This window comes from Nilaparvata lugens, chromosome 1 (genome assembly GCF_014356525.2).
Source record: "Nilaparvata lugens isolate BPH chromosome 1, ASM1435652v1, whole genome shotgun sequence".
In the NCBI taxonomy this organism is placed as follows: Eukaryota; Metazoa; Arthropoda; class Insecta; order Hemiptera; family Delphacidae; genus Nilaparvata; species Nilaparvata lugens.
The window spans coordinates 12723065-12742310 of NC_052504.1; the positions used below are offsets into that span (position 1 = coordinate 12723065).

Sequence of the window (19246 nt, forward strand, 5' to 3'; positions counted from 1 at the left end):
CTATAGATTTATTTTATTTTGAAAAAAAAAACGTTTCAAATCTATGATATAAAATGAAAAATAATGTATAATTCAATTTATTAATAACTCAAATGTTAATGACAAAAGTCAATAATTGGAATAAATTACCAGGCTTCCAATTTTGAGTTGACCAGAATGTATTAACGCAGAAGAGGGGTAAACGGTAGTGAACAGCTGACAAACAGATGGCTCGTCGTTCATGTTGCTCAAAAACTTGTTGCTTCTTCATTTCAAGGACTTTCAAGCTTTCAAAAGTTTTGACTTTCCAGTTCAGAGTTCAATATTTATTTGGACAGACAGCCGACAGAGTGATGTTTTGGTGTTATAGGTTAGGTAGTAAATATCTTTAGATCTTTAGTAGGTTACATTAGTTTGTTATTAAATGATTCATAGAAAACTGTTAAATGTACTTGGCTATTTAGTTATCAATTAATGATGTTTCGCTTTATGGTGTCGCTTTGCCGACAAAACATTTATTTTATTGTAGGAGTGATACTAGGTTTGGGTCTTAGTCTTCTCTTAACACCACTAATTGACAATGATTGTCTATTTTCAATACAATTTAGTAGTGAAGACAGGCAGATACTAAGAGTTCACAAGAATGACGACTATGAGCCTAGAATTAATTTGGCAGGAAAACCGCAAAAAGCCCAAAAAACTCCTCAAACTCTAATAAGACCACGATATTTTTCTACAGAGCTTGGAATTAAGGATAAACTATTTATTGGTGTTCTGACCAAGTCTGAGACTATCAGCTCGCATGCTGTAGCATTGAACAAAACTGTGGCGCATTTAGTGGACAAAGTAATGTATTTTATTGATGCACCTTCTGCCCAAAGATTGAATGTTTCGTCTCTAAAACTGCCTGGGATTGTTGGTTTTACAGACACCCGTGATATTCTAAAGCCATTCCATTTGTTAAAATACTTAACAGATAACTTTCTTGAAGAATATGATTATTTTTTCATAACAAAAGATACAACTTACATTCGGGCAAGGAATCTGTACGATTTTGTTAAGAAAGTTAGTGTTAGTGAAGAAGTATATGCAGGGACTGAGACAGCTGAACAATCTGGATTTTGTTCCTTGGGTGAGTACCGTAGTGAACAAAAAGCATTGAACAAAATCATGGTATTCTCTGTGGGAAAATCCACACACTACATTGCTTTTTTCATTTTTCAAACATATTTCATTGTGTTTCTTTTGTAATCAACATAAGTGATGATCTGTTTATAATATTATTTAATTAAATTCTTGCAATTTTACAAAAACTCAGATGAATCTATTTTTTTCTTGAATGGAATATTATCGATGGTTATTGAAACTGAGATGAAGCAGCAAATGGTGGAGTTCTTTAATGCAACAGTCTGCTGACCTCAACATCGATTTAGACATGGCCGCTCCACCACCTGTGCTTTGCTGACATTGACCTACAAAATACAACGTTCTTTTGAGGCTGGGGATTCTCTTGCCCTAGCCATCTATGACCTCAGTAAGGCTTTTGACTGTGTGTCCCATGAACTCCTCATCATCAAATTTAAAAGGTATGACCTAGGTGGCACAGTTCAGAAAATGGAAGATACCTATCTGAGGAACAGCGGGCGGCAGTTCAACTTGGTGTCACTTCTCGATTACAAAGTGTGAATCATGGAGTTCCGTAAAGATCTGTTTTGGGTCAACTGTTGTTCACAAGCAATCAGGGTGCATTTGATCTCTAGGGCTTCCTTTGTGGATCAGGTGCAACCAGTTGAGCCAATCTTGTTGAGGAGGCAAAGCTCTTGTTCGCGGCAAACAAGTTGAAAGTAAACGAAGAGAAGACATCCATCCTTGTCTGTTAATTGAGGAGACTCACAGCTGCAGTAGGTGAACCACTCAAACTCCTTGGCTTCTGTCTTGATGGAAGACCGCCCTGGAACCACTACATACACCAGGTGTGCCTGAAGATGTCAAGAGTCATTTACCTTCTGAGATGGCTGATACACAAAGTCGACCTTGTGAACTCTTCCACAGCCATTTCATGTATGGAGTGTTCCTTTGAGCTCCTGTCTGTCAGTATTTACTGATTATTCAGAAGAGAGCACTTTTGCGGACTACAGGAATCACTGCCAACCATTTTTCAAGACCCTTTGAAGTCTTACAGTCTACAGCCAGTACACACTGTGCTCATTGTTGTATGTCGACTAGACACATGAGCATCTGCCAAGAAGCAGTGACATACACAGCCACAACACTCGACATGCTGCCAGACTGAAGATGTCTCGATATAGACTGGCGGTGATCCAACATAGCCTCCCAACTCAAGCCATAAGATGCTTCAAAACTATGCTAAGAGATATGATGTGTGATACAGTATGAAATCAGTTCAACACTGAGGAAGAGGCTGCTGGGTAGGACTCTGTATTCGCTGCAGGGGATGAGGAGCCTCTCTTTCGGGTTGTAGCACCTTCACAACCCAGATGTTTCTTGGATTTTACCTAACGACATTGCTGATACGGAAATCCCAGTCCTTGGCAACTACATAAAGTATCTTTACAGATGCGGGGCTCTGAAGAAAGACTAATTAGATTATCCTCTTTGTGATTTTTATAATATCATGCTATTTACGCTACATCATAGTAAGCATTTGTCTGTTACAATTGATTTTTTGCTATTTTACAGATGCTGGGATTCTTCTCAGCAACTCGGTTTTGAAGAAGATTCAAAAGAACTTGGAATGGTGTGTCAAAAGTGCTTACTCAGATAGTGATTCCGATAACATTGGTAGATGTGTACTCCACGCCACCAAAATACCATGTCATAACATAGTTCAGGTGAGGAATTCCTTCTTATATCTGAAACTTTTAATACTTTTGAGAATAATATGTATGGTAACCTTCCTACTGGCTGTGTCAAGAGAAGATTAATTTTTATTTGGCATCTTCCATGCTCTCGGTTCTCCCGTTGGATAAGTATTCTAATTGAAAACAGCAAACTGACTTATGAACGTAAGAACTTTATAATCACTCATTTATTTGTAGTTTATGCTTAATAAGTATATTAGAGAAGTATAAGTATACTTTGTATTTTATTTGAGATGATTGGAGTTAATCTGTATGATCTGAACATTTGAGAGGTCACCTGCAATTACAAATATTATGCATTTAATCTTCAGGGCCAGTTGATAAGCAGCTTTCATTTGTCAAACATCAACATAGATGTTGATGATAAGGAACTTTTGAAGAATCAACATTTCGAAGAATCTCTAACTTTTTATCCTGTGAGGGAGCCAACAAGTTTCTACAAGCTTCATCTGTACTTCTGTAAGGTGAGTCTCTGAAAGAGGTTTGCTGATACAGATTTTTAGAATAGAAATAGAATATAGGATGACCACGTTTTAATATGACGATTTTTAGAATAGAAATAGAATATAGGATGACCACGTTTTAATATGACAAGTTGTGAAGTGGCCAAGTGTTGTATTGGTCACTCAGAGGTCCCGGGCTCTATTCCAGGTACTTAGTATTTATTAAAAATTATCAAAATACCTCTTATTGGGCTCTATTAATGATGGAGCTTGAAAGCATGAGATGGAGATGAATAGCCTGATGAGATAAGAATGTAGCATCATTTAATCTCTCAAAACCCCAATTTGTTTTTCTCATCTCTTTAAGAAAGAATGATTTGTGTAAAAATAGGTACAGTGTTCGAATATTAGCTGATTCCAGAGGAATCAGAATTAACGCTTGGGAGGTCTTGTAAAAATCAGTAACTTAATCTCACATATCATATAGAAAACAGCTAATCAGTTACTTAATGTCACATGACGTATTGAAAACTACTAATCAGTTACTCAATGTCACATATCTTATTGAGCACTACTAATCAGTTACTTAATGCCACATATCTTATAGAAAACTGCTAATCTTAATTAAAACTGTTAATTTTCGTTTCAATATTAAAGTTTTAAAAATGAGCTTAAGGCAATTTATTGTTTGCCTTATTAAATCTAAGCTTTATTCCGCTATAGGTGTCCAATATTTATTATCAATTAATGGAAAGATATATTTTCTAGACAAATAAATATATTTGTTATAGAATTGATAATTATTAACAGAAATGGATATTATTTCACATATACCGAGATGACTTAAATCACAACTATCTATACTATATGGTAATAAAGGAAAGAAATGGCTTATACACGTATGGGCTAGGAAAATTGTATTTGACGCATCATCAAGTCTGAACTACTGGATTGATGAATGTTAAATTTTGCATAAAGATTCTTAATTCACCGAGGATGGTTATAGGTCTATTTTCAATTCTTCAAGATTTCATTACGTTAAGTTTTAAAATGTGCCCTTGCGGAGCACGGGTTACCTGCTAGTCTTCTATAAAGAGTAGAAAAGTAAAGAGTAATAGAGGAAGTAAAGAGTGCTGTGAAAAGTGAAATTGACAGCAATGCCTCCCTTCCATTTTCTCTGACTTTATGACGTGAATCTCACTATAGTTCTGTACTAATTTGTTGTATTGTAGTTAATTCGAAATATTTCCTATTTGCAGATAGCGATGATGCATGAGAAACTAGAAATTTCGAACCTGCGGCGTTCTCTGGTGAATATGTCTCACGTGGCGCCTGGTGGCAGAGAGAGTGTAACGTGGCCAGTTGGCAGCCAACCGGGGAATAAGCCGGTCAACCGGTTCGATGTGCTACGCTGGGACTACTTCACTCAAACCCATATGTACCTGGCCAACGACTTTACTAACATCAGACCCCTCACTGGCGCCGAGAAAATTGATGTTCAGGTAATGTTAATTTGAAAATAAATTACAAAATGGGTAGAGAAAAAAATACTAGGGGAGAATTTTTTAGAAACTTTTTACCTTTTTTACTGTTTACTAATTGTATTGTCGGTCTTTGTATGAGCTATTGTAGAAAATGACGTTGTTTGTAACATTTTTATGTTCTTTGACTATAAAAGATTGATTGATTGATTGAAATGTCGTCTTGAAATTTATAGTACCTACTAGGTAAATTCAATTTGTAAATCCCTTTTACTGTTAAGGACGAGACCATATTATGTGTTTTTCACGCAGCAACCCAATCAGCCAATTGGAGAGCTTCCTGCCCTGCCGACACTGAAAACGCCTATTATGGTCTAGCCTATTATATAGATTCAAGGAATAGTGAAGCACGTGTAATATAAAAATAAGGCAACGAGTTTTTACTTGAAGCAGTTCCACCAAAGTAGAAGATGAATCGATCTATCTACCTTGGTTTTCCACCTTATAAAAACACCTTTCACTACTAAAATAGACCCCTAACTCGAATTTTTAAGTTGGGACAGTCTTCCTCCTCAGATGTTGAATGTATAAAGGTTACTGATTTATATTTATTTCATCAGATTTCTTCATATAAAACGAAATAAGTGTTTTATTCAACTACAAAGCATTGTACAATGAACAGAAAAAGCACTCCTATATCTAATTAGGGATCCTAATCTTGAATTTTTATGTCAAAACTCCTCATTTCTGTACTTGGAATTAAGGACTTAAGGCTTTTTCATTTGTGTAAAAAACCCTAACAACAGGTATACATTAATAATTTAAGGCTGTGCAAAGGCTAAAAATGAACTTTCTACTGGTGATATTTTTCAAAGTTTTTTGATTTGTATATTATCAAGCTATCAAAATGGAAAAGTATTAGTATAAGTTCTCAGGAAAACATTCTCTTTATCATTACTTTTTGAGATATGAGCGCCTACAGTCCAAATTTTTGGGACAGAACATTTCAAATTCGGTAAGAGATAAATCCATGAGATTCAAAGGATAAATTCTGCATGGTATTGTTGATCTAGTAAAACAAGAAGTTTCTGAAAATATCAATTTTTGAGAAAGTTATTCAATTTACTAAAAATAACCAAAACTAACTTTTAGTTAAGCTATTTTTGGTAAATTGAATAACTTTCACAAAGATCTATATTTTTAGAAAAATTTTTGTTTTACTATATCAACAATACTATGAAGAATTTATCCTCTAAATCCCATGGATTTATCTCTTACCGAATTTGAAATGTTCTGTCCTAAAAATTTAAACTTTAGGGGCACATATCTCAAAAAATAATGATCAGAAAAAAATGTTTTTCCAAGAAAACTTTTTCATTTTGATAGCTTGATATTCAAATCAAAAAACTTATCACCAGTACAAAGTTTATTTTTAGCCTTTGCACGGCCTTAATACTCTGTATCCAACAATACTTTCAAATTTTGTTTGTCATGCTTGGTATCTTTATATATTTAATGTTGATAATTTTATACTAACAATTACTGTTGCAGTACGTGTTGAATTCGAGTATATCTCATTTAGAAGATAAATACGATGGACAGATTCATTACAGACGACTTGTCAACGGCTATCGGAGGTTCGATCCCTCTAGAGGAATGGATTACATTCTAGATCTGGCTTTCAAAGATTCTACGAATGGCAAAGAAGTACATAAGAGGTATTTTCAATTCAATGTTTTATTCATTCAAATACCAAAATAATCTATTTAAAATTGGGGAGGATTATAAATTGATTTATGGAAGTAGTGCACCAAGGAAACTTTATAGGTGCTTCTTCGTTATATGGTCATTATATGGTTTATGCTTTTTGTTCTTTGGAAAATTTGAAAATACATAAAATCTGTAAGAAATGAATCAAAATCAAATCAAATTTATTGCCGCACAAAATATGTTTGAGATTGAATACGGATTACAAAAGTAATATTTTAGAATAAGAAATATAATTTTTAACATAATATATATTAATTCGGCGACTCCAGCAAAATAAGAGTTTGAGTGCCGGTGACGAATAACAAAACAGAAAACTATATTTTTTCATGAAAACCATGAAATTTTCACAACTCAATCAACAAGATTGTTTTGTTTCTTTCAAGAGTATTGTATTATACGGGTTTTGAAATAAAACCAAACCACTCATTTTATCCAGGTGTCAACAAAAAATTATCCTTTCTATGAATAATTATTAAAAGTTTTTTAACTTGATTGAACGTTTAAAACAATTATAAAAGAAACAGCAGGAGTATTTTCCTATTTTAAATATTGAAATTTAGTGGGATAGTCTCATTCAATTACGCAGCTCAAAATTGTCCGTACAAAAACGTCATAGATTATTTGATACTGAAGACACTGAACGTTGCAGCTTCATGTACACAGGATGAGCAATGCAATAAAGTCTATTTTCAGAGAACCATACATATGCAACTGCTATGAATTTCATCTATTTCAAAACATTCCAAGGCGATTCGATGCATGTTTATAACTGTAAATAATCGTAAACTTTTTTAATTCAAACCAGCCGTTTTCTTATCCTATCATTCTATTCAATATAGTTAACTATTAACGGATAAAACGATCCTTTACGAAGGTTCTAAATAAATGATTAGAATAGCTACTATTTGTTAAAACAGAATAAATAGTTTCTCATTTGTTCAAACTATTTTCATTGCATATAATTTGAATTAAACTTGAGAAAATCAAAGTTTATATTCTAGCCAGCCAGTGCTCATCTCTAGTCACTCATTTAGACTATACTAATGATAAATCATGTTTTTCCTAGCACCGTTTTTTTATATTTTTACTGTCCTCGATTCATTATGCAGTACACCGCTTTAGATTGATTTATTTGTTTTTCGTAAGAAACATTGGAAGTGATTAAAGTGTACAGTAGTTATTAATTTCCATTCCATGTGCAATGCAAATTTCATCAAAAACATTTTTTTTCAGAGTTGAAATTTGCAAGCCGCTTGGAAAAGTTGAATTACTTCCCATTCCCTATGTAACCGAAAATACTAGAGTGAATTTTATTCTCCCAGTGGACGCTGCACATAAGAATGAAGCTGTCAAATTCATTCAACAATATACAAAAGTGTGTATGGAGAAAAAGGACAAAACTTTCCTCATGCTTGTAAGTAATCACATCTTCATCATTCTTTATAACTTTGATCATTGCTGTCTATTTCTTACTATTTTCCTTTTTTATCTTAATTATTCTTAGTGATTTTTTTTTAAAAATGCCCTGTCAGTTCATTTATGTACTATTTATTTTTCGAATGTATTCTAATCTTGGAAATGCTATGTAGTAGTGATGATATAATTGAAAAATATGTATTCTATTAGAATTATTTGACACTAGAGGAATCCTGCTCAATAAGACAATTCAATTACTGGCTTATGCTGATGACATTGACATTGCAGCCAGATCAGTCCCCTATATGAAGGAGGCATATAATAGCATGAGAGGGACAGCAAATAGCATGGGACTGATTGTAAAAAACAGAAAACAAAGAGCATGGTCTCATCAAGGTCCAATGCTCAAAGACTGAATGCTGCTCAGTCTGATCTGATATAGTGTGGTCCACGTTATAATAGCAGTGGATAAAGATAGAAGAATAGTGATGCCAATTCTCTGCATTAATTAATTATATTTCTACACCGTCAAAAACATAATTGTCATCGGTGTGGACCTAGAAAAGGATAGTACCACTGCCTTTGTCGAATGATAGACAAGGATAGCAAAACCGAAGTTGAACAAATACTGTCATTATAACGTGGACCTCACTATAGCTAATTGTGGTTTGGAGGTGGTTGATGAGTTCGTCTACCTTGGGTCTTCAGTAAACTCAAAAAATGAAACAACATAATATATGAGATCAGGCGAAGAATCCTACTTGCAAATAGGACATACTTCGGTTCAGCCAAACACTTCAGATCAAGGAATTTGAGCCGAGAAACAAAGATAAGAATCTACCGCTCACTGATTCTGCCTGTGCTGACCTATGCCAGTAAGAGGCATGGATCCTAACAAAACTGGATGAGAATATGATCAACATTTTCGAACGAAAGATTCCACGCCGAATTTTTGGTGGTATGCAGATTGATGGAGTGTGGCACAGAAGAAAGGATAGGGATCTGTATGATATGTACGATCACACCAATTCACTGGCTATTATCAGAGTAGGGAGACTCAGGTGGGCAGGCCATGTTGAAAGAGCTGATGACTCATATCCGCCTAAGAATCATGAATTACAACATGGAAGGAAGAAGACGCCCTGTTCGACCAAAACTGAGATGGATGGACTCAGTCACTGAAGATGCAAGGAGGCTTGGTATAAGAAATTGGAGACGAGCTGCCATGGACAGACTAGAATGGAGGCGATTGCTGGAGGAGGCCAAGATCCGTTTTGGATTGTAGAGCCGTGGATGATGATTAGAATTATAATAAATTGGTTAAAGTTTCATCGTGAAAAAAAAACGACTGTGGATGTTCGTAAACTTAATTAAAATGTATCATCATTTTTCATATTATGTAATAATAATTAAATGAAAATGCATTTTTCATATATAGTAAACATAAAAATTTTATTATAGAGAATTATTGTATCGAATTGATATATTCTTGATAACTGAGTATGTTTATATCAAGTACATGATTTTTAATATTTACTGTGAAACACAATTCGTATTTGTTCATAGAATAATGTCTGTATTAGAATGATTGATTATATATTTTTGTTTCGTCATGGTAAACAAAATCAATTATTTTTTCTGGATTGACAAACTTATTACTTTTGCTTTCAAGGTATTTCTGTACGATGCGAATGTGCCAGGCAAAGGCCATTCGGCTGATATTTTCAAAGAAATAAAGGAGAACGCAGTCGCCCTGAGTAACAGATTCCAGAAAGATGGAAGCAAGATAGCGTGGCTGTCGATCAAGTTGCCTTCTCTGTCCAACCAGTACACTTCTGTCCACCGAGCGTTGCTTGACTTTGCAATAGCTGACCTAGCGCTCAAGAAGTTCCCTCCCGAGTCGTTGATGCTCTTCTGCCAGACCAACATGGACATCAAGCAGGACTACCTCAATCGAGTAAGAATTTATGCCTATTCTTTTCACAGAATTCAATAAATTTTTCAAGCATAGTATCATCTTTCAGTTATGTTCTAAGGGTACGAACAGAACTGTCAGGTCAATATGAAGATTGCAGCTCGCTATTGAACTTCTTTACAGTGTGTACAAAAAAGAATGACCCGATTTTAAATAGCTATATTTATTAGGAAGAGGGGCTTAACACTAACAAATTGCATACTAAAATACTCACAAAATATTGGAGTTTACGAATCATAAATGTTTAATATGTCCTCCATTGGCTGCACGGACGACATCTAGTTCATCCCAAACGTAAGGTGTCTTCTGTCACTGAGGCTACAGCCGCTAATATTCAGGTTTTTAGTTCATCAATGTCACGAGGTAAGGGAGAAACGTAAACATGTTGTTTAACATCCCCACAGGAAAAAATAGCATGGTGTTATGTCAGGGGACCTAGGAAGCCAAGAGTGTAAAGATTGGTCTTGCGGTCCTGTATGCCCTATCCAACGTTGAGGCAACGGCAGATGTCGTCCGTGCAGCCAATGAAGGACATATTGAACATTTATGATGCATTTTCGAAAACTCCAATATTTTGTGAGTATTTTAGTATGCAATTTGTTAGTGTTAAGCCCTTCCTCCTAATAAATATCGTATAGCTATTTAAAATCGAGTCATTCTTTTTGTACACAATTTATATTATCTCTATCAATGACTCCAAATGGTCGTATCATTGCATAGCTGTTTATTGGCATCATCTTCACCGCGACTTACTGGTTCTGTTCGTACCTTTAGCCCGTAGACAAATTCATAAATTCATTATTATATTAAACCTGATGAACCGAATTCATGTGTTGTCTTGAACAATATTTTTATCAGTTACTTATACTAATGAATTCGTATGGTTTTTTGTAGTATGGCTTTTGGCTGTATTTTTTAGTACATGGCTTTTGGCTGTAAATTCGTATGGCTTTTGGTTGTAGTCTCTTGCGGAAAGTAACTTCTAGTAATAACAAGCAGGTGCACCTGTGTTCCGCTACAGTATGTGAAAAACACATATAGATGAGTATTATCAAGTCAACTTGCACATTTTTTAGGATTAGAAGACCAAACATTATTAAGTAAATTTCTTCAAAGGGTTTCATCCTAACTTGAACTACATGTAAATAACTAAACTTCATGATTCACTTATACAGCACCATGCACACAGGAACAATAGGGTCTACTATAGTGAGGTCCACCTTATAATGGCAGTGGAGAAAGATAAGAGAAAAACGTTGCCGAACCTCTGTCTTGTTAATGCCTTCTATAGACGGTAGCAGATACAGGTTTATTGAGGTTTGTTTTCTTGTTTAAAATAATCAATTATATTTTATTAAGCTATAAATAATATTTTTTAATAATTTCATAATGAATTTACATAATTAAGATGAAATATTTTGTTACTCACTTTACTTTATGTGGCTCTACAGTCCATGATGAACTTTGGCCTCCTCAACATGTCGCCTCCATATCTCTCTATCTTGTGCTCTCTGTCGCCAGTTTGTCACTCCCAGCACACGTAGATCACCCATCACATCACTAATCCATCTTCTCCTTGGCCTTCCTCTTCTCCTCGTCCCAATCACTATATCATCCATTATTCTAACCGGTCCTCTTTCTTCAGCCATTCTCACTACATGACCCAGCCATTCGATTCTTCTTGCTTTTATGGTGCGTATAATATTTTCTTCCCCGATTTTTTCATCTATCTCACAATTATATCTGCCTCTCCATATACCTTCGTCACATATTGGACCCCAAATTCTTCTGTACATCTTTTTCTCAAAACATCTCAGTGCTCTTTCATCTTTGCTCAATATCGTCCAAGTTTCAGCTCCATATATTACAACTAAATATTTTGTTAATTAACTATTAATTCTACATCGTTAAAAGACGATCTGGCAACAGAGCAAAGTGAAAAAGAGATAGCGCTATCCGCTTTGTTGAATGAAAGACAAGGATAGCAATACCATTGCTAATCAAACACTGCCATTATAACGTGGACCTCACTATAGCAGTATCCATTATTGGCAAAACGCAATCACACGGGGACGGACAGCGTTCGAACCCCTTCTCACAGGGATTAGATGGAATATTTCAGTAGTCAACACCAATGAGCAGGTCTAGTGGACGCCAATATCTGCACCTTGTTCAGGGTGTTTTGACGTAGCATGGGTATCCTCTTCCAATACTATAGAGAGGTCCACATTATAATGGCAGTGTTTGATTAGCAATGGTATTGCTATCCTTGTATTTCATTCAACAAAGCGGATAGCGCTATCTCTTTCTCGCTTTGCTCTGTTGCCAGATCGGCTTTTAACAATGTAGAATTAATAATTAATTAACAAAATAATTCATCTTAATTATGAAATTATTGAAAAATATAATTCATTGCTTAATAAAATATAATTGGTTATTTTTACTCTAGGCGAACAACTTCTGCTTCAAACAGTCTATACCTGGGTCAGATGTGTAACTCAATTACGTTTAGCTTCCACACTTTCGATGTATTTATTTGTTGACAATAAAAGTATGTTGATAGACTGCACTGAATTGTGCCCAATCTGTAATTTGCGAGAAGACGAAACAGTGTCACACTTCTTAGTGCGCTGCCCTATGTATGCAGACGCAAGGAGGCAATATACTTACAAATATATTCAAAATGTAGTCAATGTCGAAGACCAATTAATGGTACAATTGTCAAATTTTAACACAGAGATAATTAAAAATGTATATAGCTATACACGAAATCCGGTTAGGATTAGGGAATTAATAATGGACACAACAGGTTGAAGATTTAAGTTGAAATGCCAGATATTCAGTTGTTTGTTTTTGTTGTCACTTCTATTGTTATTGGGACTGTTTTGTTGCACTAATTTTGTTTTATCGTCATATTGTTATGGATAGTTATATTGATGTGTTATCTATCGATGTGTTATGCAATTATTTTAATAGCATGTAAAAATTTGAAATTTGTTACAGACAGTTAAAATGAAACATTAGTATTATTATCTATCGAGTGTTATGCAATTATTTCAATAGCATGTAAAAATTTAAAATTTGTTAGAGACCGTTAAAAAGAAATAATAGTGTTATTATCTATTGATGTGTAATCTATCGATATGGTATGCAATTATTTAAATAGCATGATTGTAAAAAGTTGAAATATTGTTAATGTAAGAGCAACTCTTTGTATGAACTAACGCTTTAAACAAATAAATTTATTCATTTATTTATTATTATTTATTTAATTGTTTATTTTAAACGAGAAAGAACAATTAATATTACATTAATAAACTTGTATCAGGTACCGTCAAGAAGGCATTGACAAGACAGTGAGGATCGGCAACGTTGTTCTCCTATCTTTCTCCACTGGCATGATAACGTGGACCTCACTATAATAGTTCTTTCTCTTGTTTAGTGTTCTAGTGCTGAGTTCACAACCGTTTAATGATAGTTTCAATGACAGTAATAATCGTTTCTAGGTAAGAATGAATACGATAATCGAGTGGCAAATATTCAGTCCGGTGCCCTACTCTGAGTTCAACCCGGCCATTGTGTATGGACCTGAGACGGCGCGACCAGCCGAGCTTGACATCAACAAAAATGTCGGACACTTCGACAGTCGCAACACAAAACATATTTCATTCTACAATCAGGACTACGCTGCAGGTAATCGATAATCTTCAACTGTTTCTCATTTATAATGCATCATTTATGAGATACGAAAACTATCTCCACTGAAAAGCACTGAAATAAACACGATTGTTTCAAATCGAAATATGCCTCATAATATTTGTATCACGCCAGTTACACACACGTCGAGTTTTGGTCGTACGATCTTTTGCCGTTTTTATGAATTCTACAGATTAAACGGAACTTGACAAACATAATTTGTTTGAAATCATCTTTTTAATGACATTTATAAGTACGTCCAAAAATCGATGTGTGTGTACTAGACTTAGGCTAGGCTACCAAATTATGATTAATTTTGTTAATCGCACGCATCGCTTGCGAGATAGTAGTAGTTCCGTGAATAGTAGACCTCACGCAGTTTTCTCATCCACAAGTATCTGGTGTCACCTGTTCACCGGCATCTGTGTAATGCAAGGTATCTAGGTACATTGGTGTAATGCATGCAATGAATAATCCACTTGTCAGCTGATTGATTATGAATAATTCTATAGTCTGATTAATCCCATCTTCAGAGTAGATGATATTATATATAGTGATATCGGAGTATGGAGAAAATTCATTTTCCTTTCATATTATCCTTAAAATGCAAAATTTCATCGGCGCACAGTTAAAAAAGGAATATTCCTGCTGCCAAATCTCATAGAATTCTAGCAACGCGTTTGACCGTAAATGCGTTACATACATACAGACAAAAGAAAATCAGAGTTGAAACATAGACCTCACTACGTTCGTTCAATTAAAAACATCAGCTTCCCTCCATTCAATTAAATTTATTTCAAAATAAAAATGTATCATATTATCATCGATTCTTGAAATGAATCAAGCAATGTAAGCGTTTGGGTTCATGGTGGCAAATTATTCTTTAACCAATAATTCATCTCTCAAGAATCCTTATTGTCATCAAGAGGTGAATACTCACGACTCTTTTGTGTGTAGTCCTGTTCTTTGAGAAAGAAGTTACAGTTGAATTTATTGAATTTGTGTTGCCGGATTTCAATGTCCAAATTCGCATAAACGTATAAGTTCAGTCACTAAGAGATGTTGATTCATTGTCTATTATAGTTAATCCCTCGAACCACACCCCTTTTTGTTAATATTGGTTGTATTTATAATTAAGAATGTTTTGTTTTATATGATAAGACTCACTTAGAACTTTCAGTATTGGTATAATGGGAAGTATTGATCGATTAAATATATTTCTTAAGAATTCTGACATTTCAAAGTAAATCTCATTATAGTTTCAAGCCCGGTTGCACTAAAGCCTGTCAATTTTTGACCGTGATTAAATGCCACGGGAACCAATCAGTGAAGCCTTCATTTCAAGAAAGCCTTGGTTCTAGTGGCATTTAGTCTTGATTAAAATTTAGCAGGCTTTTATGCAACTGAGCCTCAATAAATGTTGTAATTAATATAGTTAGTATATGTTTTTTATCGTTATATTTCTTAGTTCCACCAATTTTAATTCTGATTTCTGTAGCTTTCTATGTTCTTTTGGAGCGGAAGGTGTTGGGGTATATTATAAGTGATAAATATTTTTATTCTTCTGTTGCAGCCCGTAAAATAATTGATTAATATTGTCTATTTTTCTGTTGCAGCCCGTAAAGCCTTGGAGAAAACAATTCCTTTAGTGAAGAACGACAAGGATATACTGAACCTGTTTCAGAATCAGGCTACGAATTTGACACACTATGCGGTTCACACACTCTACTCTATGTTCGTTCGAAACAGCAATGTTCACGTGCTGCGTGGTGTTGAGCCCAGTTTGAGACTGAGATACGAGGACAGAAGCTGTGTGATGGACGACAAGTCAACAGCTAGTGCCACCTCAACCGGCCTCTATGAGCATTGCATGCTGGCTCGCTCCCTCAACCTGGGCACCAGGAGTCAGCTGGCCAAGTTGATCCTCGACTATAAAGTGGCCACCAATCACATCAAACGGTGATCTTTCGTCAGATCTGAATAGTAATATTGATAGTCATTGGCTCGGTTGTAGAAAAGTCTGTTAAATTTGAACGAAGATTGAATTATAATTTAACGGTGATTAATTGTAATGAACTAATCAGAGAAGACAGGGACTCAGTTCCTCGCGATATCAGTTCATCCAGTGCCTATTTTGGGGTAAGTGCGATAATGTGATTAATAATGAATTAACTGATCAGAGAAGAGAGAGTCTCAGTTTCTCGCGATATCAGTTCATCCCGTGCCCATTTTGGGTGTCATTCGTAAGTGCGATATCAGCTCATCCCGTGCCTATTTTGTGTGTCATTCGTAAGTGCGATATCTCAATTGTGCGCGTGTTTATTTTCTAAAAATATCAGCAAATTTCAAATAATATTAACATATTGGCATTGAAAAGCCAAAACCTAACCTTCTCTTTTACCTTTAAAACCTAATTGAACAGAACATTTAGGTTACTAGACAAAATGGAAACAAAATGGTTACTAGACAATCTCGCAGTATTGAGGCAAAATGGTTACTAGGCAATCTCGCAGTATTGAGGCCTATTTTGACCATTTTGTGAGAAACTGAAACAAGTGAGAAGTTGAGCCGTTCATTTCGTCGAATCTCACGGCATCACGACTTAATCTAGAAGGTCAAGTTTGGCTATGCTTAAAGGTTAGAAGGGTAGGTTACGTTTTCGCTTTCAATTTACAATGCTTAGGTATTATTCCAAATATGAATATCATTAGAATAAATGATACTGAATCAACTGGACTTTCTGAAAGCAACAGGAACTTGAACTGAAATTTTGAGATACTGAGACCCTCCCAAACAGCTGATTCGAGATCAACTGAAATCCGAGATGAAATAAATGTCACCATCAGAGAAGCGGAGGACGTTGTTAATCAGCAAAGTTAGTAGACAGTCTGTCTACTAATTTTGATTGATCAGCACTCAATCACAGTTTAAATTTAACAGACGTTTGTGTAACCGGGCCATTATGTGTCTCCTCTAGAGATGATCCAGTTTAACTTGGCTAGGCTTATTGCACAAGTAAGAAAAAGCAGGTAGTTCTAAAAACGCCACACTGTGTAGAGTGCAGTAGTATAGAAATGCAAAGATTTGTACCAAATAATATTCATTCCTTCCATCTCAGGAAACCTAATTCTTGAGTCAACGATACGACAGCAGGGTTCATGAGGTTCAATGAAACTGTTACGAATTTTGTGGAATAAAACAAAATGATGTTGAAATATTCCATATACATCTACAGTTACTCATTTTGTGACAAAATTTTATAATTTCTGAAAATTCAAAATCAAAACATCAAGTGCCATATTATACTGGCAAGTATCTGAAAGTCAATTCAACAATTTGTTATGCATATTTCTTATGCATTAGTGTCCATAAGTTTTTTATTAATTATTATGGCTGAATAAATAATGACTGACATAGAAATATGGTTCCTGAATGCGTCAATTCCTGATATTTTTATAGTCAATTGAATCTTTTTCATTGAAATTGTCAATGAAAAAATTGAATCTCATTCCCTCTCAAGTAGTTGCACAAAAGCCGTTTAAATTTTAACAGTGATTAATTTCATAAGAACCAATCAGAGAAGGTGTTTTTGAAAAGACGACTTCTCTGATTGGTTCTCGTGGAATTAATCACTGTTAAAATTTAACCGGCTGTTGTGCAACCGGCACTTAGACGCCTAGAAATTACCTCAGGTAAAATAACCTTTTATTGAAAAATTTCTACGAATGAAGATATTTCTATATATTATGATGAAGAGCAAAAGTTAAACTTTTCTCCTGATTATGAATGTAACAGTTCAAAATAAAATTATGTATCAAAACGTTTTTATAACAATGAATTTACGATAGAACAAAACTAATTTACAACGAAATGCGATATTTTTATAGGATATTTACACGTTTATGCTTTTGTAAACATTTTTAGGTATTTAGATTATTTTAGTTTTAGAGTATCAACGAGCATACATGATTGTCTTCCTTAGATTGTGAAAATGAATTAGAATATTTGTATGTTAGTATTATGTTTTCAAACTGTGACCAAAACTAAAATTTAATAAGTGATCGAGTAAAACGCTTTTTGATAGTTCAAAAATAAACTAGTTTTTGCAGTATTTTTTGTAATAATTAATTTTCCTCAACCAATTTTGTCGTATTTGTCGTATTTTGGTAAATATACACTACTATAGCCAATTTAATATGTTATTTCTCCAGGTATTTTCAAATATTATAAATTAATCCAAGACATGTTGGATTATTTTACACTACACTAATTCTATTTGTTAAGGTTTATGTCTAATATTAGTGATGTGGGCCGGGTAAATACCCAGCGGGTAGGTAAATATAAATTGGGTATTCACCCAAGGCCTAGGTAAATACCCAAAAACTGGGTATTTATAATTTCTAATGAATTTGGAGAAGATTGAGTTGTCTTTTTGCCGTAACTATCCTCCAAGGATAGTGAAATGATGTTTAAATGTATTCAACAGTTTTTCATGCAGCATGAAATGAGTTTTTTACTCCTGAGCATGATTGACATAGATACCAAAGTACTGGGTACTTTGATTTTCTTTGTTATTGTGATGTTACATCTTATTGAAAATGACAAAATTAAAAACTATTATTCAGAGTTCAGGGAGTGGGAGATTTTTATCAGTCAAGTATCACATGCAGTCCATTTTCTAAAGGAAAATCATAACATAATTAAAAAACAGTGGAATCATGTTCATGTTTTTTTAAATATAGTGAAGAGTTTCACTATATTAAAATATAAAATTATTTATATTTGAAATATAAATTTACTATACAATATAAATAATTAATGCGAATAAAATGTAATAGATAATTACAGTTATTTTATTTTTAAATAAACAGGATTTTTTATTTTTAAAAGAAACTGGTTAAATAAGAGTTAGTAAGCTTCATGAGTTTTATGCATGTATTTCTACTTACTCAATAATAATTATTGTAAGAAAAACATAACATTAAAAACAACTACAAGCTTGAAAATGAAAAAATAACAGTAGATTCATTTTCATGCTCACCATTTTTTTTATGTAGTGCTGTCATGATTCCAAGACACAAAAAATCCACATTATTTACTAACTTTTCAAAGAATTAATTTTATTTGCCTTTTCAAATAGATATTTTTCTCGATTTTAAGGTTTGTAGTTGTTTTTAATGTTATGATTTTCTTACAATAATTATTATTGAGTAGTAGAAATACATGCATAAAACTCATGAAGCTTACTCTTACTTAACCAGTTTCTTCTTGAAATAAAATATCCTGTTTATTTTCAAATTTTGAGTAATATTTGAAAAATAATAATAGTCATTGAAAAAAATAATTGCATTATAACTAAGACTATGCCATACATAATCACAATATCATACAATGACAATAATAATTTATTCAGGGGTATAAACATCCATGATTCCATAAATACCCAATTTACCCGGGTATCTATGAATTTCGGGTTTACCCGGGTAAATACCTACCCTAGGTATTTACTCCAAGTTTTAAATACCCGGGTATTTTACATCACTACGTCTAATCCTTTCCAAATCCAGAATAGGAACCGACTATTTTTCTAAATCTACTGTAGAA

General features: G+C 34.0%; 1 protein-coding gene across 1 annotated transcript; it reads left to right on the plus strand.

The window, feature by feature from the left end:
- Positions 1 to 49: 49 nt before the first annotated feature.
- LOC111051776 (chondroitin sulfate synthase 2) lies at positions 50 to 15760 on the plus strand. Its single transcript, XM_022338331.2, has 9 exons — positions 50 to 1111; positions 2680 to 2831; positions 3173 to 3325; positions 4564 to 4806; positions 6337 to 6503; positions 7789 to 7969; positions 9644 to 9928; positions 13453 to 13639; positions 15259 to 15760. Exons 1-9 carry the CDS (start codon positions 454 to 456, stop codon positions 15603 to 15605), a joined length of 2373 nt encoding a protein of 790 aa, XP_022194023.2. The 5' UTR covers positions 50 to 453; the 3' UTR covers positions 15606 to 15760.
- Positions 15761 to 19246: the final 3486 nt, after the last annotated feature.

Coding starts and splice junctions, on each gene's coding strand:
- LOC111051776 (XM_022338331.2), top strand. CDS start 454: ATGATGTTTCGCTTTATGGTGTCGCTTTGCCGACAAAACATTTATTTT. Junction 4,807..6,336: donor CCGAGAAAATTGATGTTCAG/GTAATGTTAATT, acceptor TTACTGTTGCAG/TACGTGTTGAATTCGAGTAT. Junction 7,970..9,643: donor ACAAAACTTTCCTCATGCTT/GTAAGTAATCAC, acceptor TTTGCTTTCAAG/GTATTTCTGTACGATGCGAA.